Here is a 7,101-nt window from a genome sequence, read left to right on the forward strand (position 1 = left end):
ACGAAACTCAATGCACATGCGACTGTTCTATCGAGAGGTAGCCTAGATCATATTCTGAGAAGAAGATGATCGAAGGAGCTAATACCTCGAGGTTTTAAAAAAAAAAAAGAAAAAAAAAATTCCAATAGCGAAATTGTTATGTTGTTGTTTGTGTTGTGAACTTCAACTCTGCAAACTGAAAAAAAAAAAGTGTCAGAAACAAAAGCCAAAGACAGTAATGTCAAATGAATGGAGTTGCTTGTTGTGCTTCTTGTTCCTCCTATTTCAATTTTCCACACCCATTTCAGTTCTCGATTTCCCATGCAAGCCACCTCAACATTCATGGTACCAATTCTGCGATACATCTCTTCCCATTCCCACAAGAGCAAGATCACTCGTTTCCCTTCTGACCCTCCCTGAGAAGATTCAACAGCTCACAAACAACGCTTCCTCCATTCCCCGCCTCGGCATCCCCGCTTACCAGTGGTGGTCGGAGTCTCTCCACGGCATCGCCACCAACGGTCCCGGCGTGTCCTTCAACGGCACCGTTTCATCTGCCACGAACTTCCCCCAAGTCATCGTCTCCGCCGCTTCCTTCAACCGCAGCCTCTGGTTTCTGATTGGTTCCGCCGTGGCCGTTGAGGGTAGAGCCATGTACAACGTTGGCCAAGCCGGGTTGACTTTCTGGGCTCCTAATATCAACGTTTTCAGGGACCCCAGATGGGGGAGGGGACAGGAGACACCAGGTGAGGACCCCATGGTTGCTTCTGCTTATGGAATTGAGTTTGTGAGAGGGCTTCAAGGTGTTGGAGAAATCACAAATGTGTTTGGGGAGAAAAGGGTGTTGAGTGCTGATGGTGTGGTTGTTGATGATGGCCTTATGGTATCTGCTTGTTGCAAACATTTCACTGCTTATGATTTGGAGAACTGGGGACAGTTCTCTAGGTATAACTTCAATGCTGTGGTAAGTTTGTATGTTTGTTTGTTTTATTTTTGTTTTTATTTGGGATTGGTATGGTGTTGAGTGGAGTTGGTTTTGGTTGGTGTCAATTGGTTTTGTGTTTTGTAGGTATCGCAGCAGGATTTGGAAGACACTTATCAGCCACCTTTTCGTGGTTGCATTCAACAAGGGAAAGCTAGCTGCTTGATGTGTTCCTACAATGAAGTTAATGGTGTTCCTGCTTGTGCTAGTGAGGATCTCTTGGGATTGGCTAGAAACAAGTGGGGATTTAAAGGGTAAGGCTTTGAGGAACTTTTGAATTCATGTCATTGTAAAAAAATAAAAAAATTGATCTTTTGTTGATTATCAGGATTGGTTTGGTGGTTTTGAGTATAGGTATATTACCTCAGATTGTGACGCTGTGGCCACGGTTTTTGAGTATCAGAAGTATGCAAAATCCCCAGAGGATGCTGTTGCTGATGTTCTCAAAGCAGGTATTTTTTGTATGTCTATTTAAATGCATGGTTTCATTGAATTCATTGCATCAACTTTTGTTGAGATATATAGTCCCACATTAGTTGTATGAGCAACTAATGTGGAGTTTATAAGGCTTTAGACACTCCCACCCTTTGAGCTAGCTTTTAGGGTGGTGTATCCAAGTTATTTATAGGCTATCATAGCCTCGCCGCCCCCCACTTTCTCTTGTGGAATTTCTTAGAGCTAATTTTTGGGGTGGTGTATCCCAAATTTCTTAGAGCTAGCTTTTGGAGTGGTGTATCACAAGGTTCTTTACATGGTATCAGAGATCCACGCTTCAAGCCCAAAGGGCTCTTGTGTGAGGGGGCGTATTGAGATATATAGTCCTGGCGTGTTGAGATATATAGTCCCACATTGGTTGTATGAGCAACTAATGTGGAGTTTATAAGGCTTTGGACACTCCCACCCTTTGAGCTAGCTTTTAGGTAGTTTATTTATAACTTTATATGAATTGGGTAGTTTCCGAGATATTTCAATTCATCAGTTGATTTATAGGTGTGGATATCAATTGTGGAACCTATATGCTTCGAAATACTGAATCCGCCCTTGAACAAGGAAAGGTGAAAGAGGAAGATTTAGACAGAGCTCTTCTGAACCTTTTTTCTGTTCAACTGCGCCTTGGACTGTTTGATGGAGACCCCAGAAGAGGCCAGTTTGGCAAACTGGGGTCGCAGGATGTTTGCACCGTGGAACACAAAACACTGGCACTTGAAGCTGCAAGGCAGGGAATTGTACTGCTGAAGAATGACAAGAAGTTCCTTCCCTTGAATAGGAATATTGATGCTTCCTTAGCTGTCATTGGCCCAATGGCAACTACAAACAAATTAGGTGGTGGCTACTCAGGTATGGTTTTCATATTGGAGCATTGTAATTTTTTCATCTTCATTTGATTGTTTGATTTAATTTTTGCTTGCACTATACTCCCTTGGTTAGGCTATCCCTTTTATGAAACCCTGCCCTCGGGTGCCAATGGTATATGTACACAGGACATTCAAGCTGAAGGACCAAATATATAACTATTACATTGTTTTCCCGAAATTTCATTTTTATTTTCTAGCTAACTTGAATGCCTGATCGATTGATGGTATTATACTATATAATGTCTATTAGTCCTGGTCTCAGAGTAATATAAAACTTAGTATTCGGTGAAGGACACAATTTTTTCCATTATAAATTACATTTTACTAATTTCCAAACTTTTTGCTATATCGCTGGAAAAACAAAGGGGAAGTTTGAGTCTCTTAGCTAATGACCTGTGGATACAAGGGCATCTTCTCCCACTGATGAGAGAAAGCTGCATTCTTAAATTTCGTCACTCTTAGGCCATCATCAACACTTTAAATGTTTCTCCATCTTCTAGAAGACACCGCTAATTTCTGATGCTGAACCATATGATTTTGTACCTAATAATGTAGGAATACCTTGCTCCTTGAAAAGTTTACACGAGGGACTTAAAGAGTTTTCAAAGAGGCTATCATATGCTTTTGGTTGCCCTGATGTACCATGTGATTCTGATGATGGTTTTGCTGAGGCTGTTGACACTGCAAAACAAGCTGATTTTGTTATTATAGTTGCCGGGCTTGATACAACGCAAGAGACAGAGGATCATGACCGAGTTAGTCTTCTCTTGCCTGGTAAACAAATGGACCTTGTATCATGCATTGCAGGTGCCAGTAAAAATCCAGTGATTCTAGTTCTTACTGGTGGAGGACCCCTTGATGTCTCCTTTGCTGAAAGAAATCAACAAATTGCAAGTATTCTTTGGGTTGGGTACCCTGGTGAAGCTGGTGGAAAAGCACTAGCTGAAATTATCTTTGGAGAGTTCAATCCAGGTATGTATAGTTATAAATGAATATGCTGTTAGACAAGGGCATCTTCATGCATCATTAACATTTAAATTAGGGTGAGTCTATTTGCATTTCCTGTTGTGTTGTATTCACACTTTTCACTAACACACTATATGCATATTGAGGTTGCCGAACAAGGTGCTATTTGCCACAACCGCATTTATGCTTTGATGTCTATTAGATGTAGACTATTCTTTCTTGTCGCATGTTGGCATATGTTTGTCAAGAACCAATTCAACCCAAAAGCTTAAGCTGTTGGGTGAGACTACGTTAATGGTTTTATATATCTTAACACGCCCCCACACGAGAGCCCACTGGGCTTGAAGAGTGGACAATGCACAATGGGCTTGAAGAGTGGACAATGCACAGGCCCACCTACCTGTGCGAAGAAAGAAATTCCACTTGAAAGAAAGTGGAGGGCGGCGAGGATCGAACCTGGGACACGAGGCTCTGATACCATGTAAAGAACCTTGGGATACACCACTCCAAAAGCTAGCTCAAAGGGTGGGAGTGTCCAAGACCTTATAAACTCTACATTAGTTGCACATACAACCAATGTGGGACTATATATCTCAACAATATGTTTGTCAAGAATCATGACCATGCAAGAGGTTGATTAAATTAATCGAACCTTTGACCTCTGGGTCACATGTTGACAACACCAACTGTTGCGTTAGTGCAAACACTAGCTTCACTATATGTCAAATAAATCATTAGGAGACTAACCTATCTGTTGTGGCTGTTCACTGATATGTAATGATGATGCAATTGAAGAAGCAATAATAACATGGGAAGCCAAGCTAAGAGAGTGAATAATTAGCATCAAAGTCACCCTAAATTTTAGTGTCAGATGAGCTACCATTTAATTTAGCCTTCATCTTTATCTTCAGTAAACTTCACTGTTACGTCTATATTCCATTCTTCATCAATATCTGATACTCCAATGTCAACTTTAAACTGATCCAATACTGTTGCAATGATAGACTCATGGACAGTTGAGGCACAAGTGGTGATGAATTGCCTACAACTTTGATCTCAGCACTGTAACAATTGAGTGTTGCTCAAAAGCCTTAGTCATACACTGACCATCTTCATCATTGAATATCTCTGGAACAGTATATATACTCTCATTTCAAGATATCAAAGGAGGTGCATAATTTTTTTAACGAGTAAATACCCTTTTTAGTCCCTAACAAAAAACACGGTCCCCACTTTAGTCCCTTACAAAAATAAATTAGTCAGTTAGTCCCTAACAAATTCAAAGTAGACCCATTTAGTTGAAATCGTGGTCCCTCACAAATTCAAAAAAGACCCATATTAGCTCTCAAAAGGACTAAAATGGGTCCACCTTGAATTTGTTAGGGACTAACTGACTAATTTATTTTTGTAAGGGACTAAAGTGGGGACCGTGTTTTTTGTTAGGAATCAAAAAGGGTCTTTACTCTTTTTTTAACATATGAAGACACAAGTCCATGTGGACTTCTGCTTTTTGTGATGTTACAGAAAAATGAAAATAAACAATGGGGTGGTGGCACTGGAAATATATATATATATATATATGAGGTAGGATTCTTTGACACCAGTGTCAAATTTGAAGTTTGACACCTCATCTGAGAGCCATTAGATCAAAAAAGATCAATGGTGTCACATGCTTACAAATCAGAGTCGTTTATCTTTTTTGATCTAATGACTCTTAGATGAGGTGTCAAATTTCAATTTTGACACTGGTGTTAAATGATCCTACCTCTTTCTCTCTCTCTCTCTATATATATATATATTACCCTTAGTGGTAACTAGAGCCTAAATAAAACCTACTTTGGTCAAAAAGCCACAATATTAGGATTGCTAATAGCCTCTTTTTTGAAATTATATCTGCTTATTGTCATTGTCTATGATGTACTGTATGAAATACTTGAATTCAAAATTTGGTAGGTCAATTCTCTAAGGCAGATTTTTAACTATTGAAGTTGGCTTTGATGCAGCTGGAAGGTTGCCAATGACTTGGTACCCTGAGTCATTTACCAATGTTCCCATGAATGACATGAGCATGCGAGCTGATCCTTCACGTGGTTATCCAGGAAGGACCTATCGTTTTTATACTGGAAGTAGAATATATGGATTTGGGCATGGCTTAAGTTACAGTGATTTCTCATACAAGTTCTTATCAGCTCCTAGTAAAATTAGTTTGTCTGGAATTATCAAAGATGGTTCCAGAAAGAGTTTATTAAATCAGGTAGGGAAAGAGGTTTATGGAGTTGATCATGTCCAAGTTGATAAGTTGCAAAATTGCAATTCATTGAGTTTCTCAGTGCACCTTTCTGTGATGAACCTTGGTGATTTGAATGGAAGCCATGTTGTGATGTTGTTCTCTAAATGGCCAAAAGTTTTAGAAGGCTCTCCAGAAACCCAGTTAGTTGGATTCAGTCGTGTGCATACAATTTCTAAGAATTCTATTGAAACAAGCATTTTGGTGGATCCTTGTGAACACTTGAGCTTTGCAGATGAACAAGGAAAGAGGATATTGCCCTTGGGCCATCACATTTTGAGCTTTGGGGATGTAGAGCACATTGTTTCCATTGAAATTTATTGATGACTTGTCAACAACTTTCAACTGTAATTTATTGAGGGGTTAGTATTTTGCTTAAAAATTACAAATGTAGATATATTATAGAATTCAACTTACGTACATGTTTGTCACATATAGGGTTCTTCCAGATCGTAAGTCTTTAATAATGGATTTGTCTACTAGTGTTTGGTAGAAGATTTATTTTAGGATTGATAGGAAAGTGTAAGTGGATATTGAAAAATACCACGTTTGGTTCAGGTTTTTGAAAAAAATACTTGGCAAATAAGATAGATGGGGAAATAACTTTTGTGTTGATTTTTGGATGAAATTCACTGTTACAGAATACCACTTGAAATGTGGTATTTTGAGATAAATGGAGAAATGAAAAAATAGGTGCGAAGTTTCTCTCGAACATAGATTTTGCAAATTTAAATAAATTTTCCTGATAATATTTTGGTCAACCAAAATTTTTTTTTTTATATTTTCCTACCAAACTTACTTTCCAACCATTTTTTTAGTAATTACATTTTCTTAGTATTCAAAAAATTTATTCTCAGCCAAATATCCCGTAACAGTTTTCCTTTTTGGATATGAGAAGAGAGAGAGAGGTTGTTCCATTTCAAGGTCAGGGTTGAGTCCCAGTGAAGACTATTAGTCAGCCTAAGGTGAATCCGTTGGATAGTAAAAATTGCTCTGAAAAAACCTCGTAATAAAGAAGTATATGTTCCATATACTAAATGAACTTATACACATGATGTAATAGATAGACAATTAATTATATATTTAAAATTCAAGTACGAAGAGGGCCAATGCGTGTGGTCTCTTGCATAGCCATAGAGTGCAGTCCACGGAAGCGTTCTCAAGTTTCGTTGTCTCCTTTTTTTCTTCTTGTCTCCTTTTTGTTTAAGGGGCGTTTGGTAGTTGGTATTTTTCAAAAAAATTGGGAAATTGAATTTTTAAATTTTTTTGATTTTTGAATATTATCGTAAACTGAATGTTTTCATCATATTTTTGAAAATCAAGATTTCTGGATAAAAAAAAAAATTCTTCTCTACTAAACGTTCCCTAGGTTAAACGGTAGAGGTGAACCAGTGTAAGAATGTTTGATCTTTGAAAGAAGGAAAAAATGTGTGTCATTTTAAAGGATGTAAAGTTGTGTTATGAGAGAAAGAGATAGATAAAGGAGAGAGAGTGAACAAAAAAAAATAAAGATGTGAGTTCCATCTCTTTAT

General features: G+C 38.2%; 1 protein-coding gene across 1 annotated transcript; it reads left to right on the plus strand.

Moving 5' to 3' along the window:
* Window positions 1-217: 217 nt before the first annotated feature.
* On the plus strand, window positions 218-5,981 carry LOC133283960 (probable beta-D-xylosidase 6). The gene is made up of 6 exons (XM_061480895.1): window positions 218-943; window positions 1,049-1,215; window positions 1,316-1,413; window positions 1,952-2,299; window positions 2,872-3,288; window positions 5,286-5,981. Exons 1-6 carry the CDS (start codon window positions 218-220, stop codon window positions 5,891-5,893), a joined length of 2,364 nt encoding a protein of 787 aa, XP_061336879.1. The 3' UTR covers window positions 5,894-5,981.
* Window positions 5,982-7,101: the final 1,120 nt, after the last annotated feature.

Source organism: Gastrolobium bilobum, unplaced genomic scaffold (genome assembly GCF_033153095.1).
Source record: "Gastrolobium bilobum isolate Gb01-03AN ecotype WA unplaced genomic scaffold, APGP_CSIRO_Gbil_v1 utg1266, whole genome shotgun sequence".
Taxonomy (NCBI): Eukaryota; Viridiplantae; Streptophyta; class Magnoliopsida; order Fabales; family Fabaceae; genus Gastrolobium; species Gastrolobium bilobum.

What these genes read in the sequence shown, in the direction of transcription:
- LOC133283960 (XM_061480895.1), top strand. Translation starts at nt 218, where the DNA reads ATGTCAAATGAATGGAGTTGCTTGTTGTGCTTCTTGTTCCTCCTATTT. An exon ending in TGCTGATGTTCTCAAAGCAG is followed by an intron (nt 1,414 to 1,951) that starts GTATTTTTTGTA and finishes GTTGATTTATAG; the next exon opens with GTGTGGATATCAATTGTGGA. An exon ending in CTTTGGAGAGTTCAATCCAG is followed by an intron (nt 3,289 to 5,285) that starts GTATGTATAGTT and finishes GCTTTGATGCAG; the next exon opens with CTGGAAGGTTGCCAATGACT.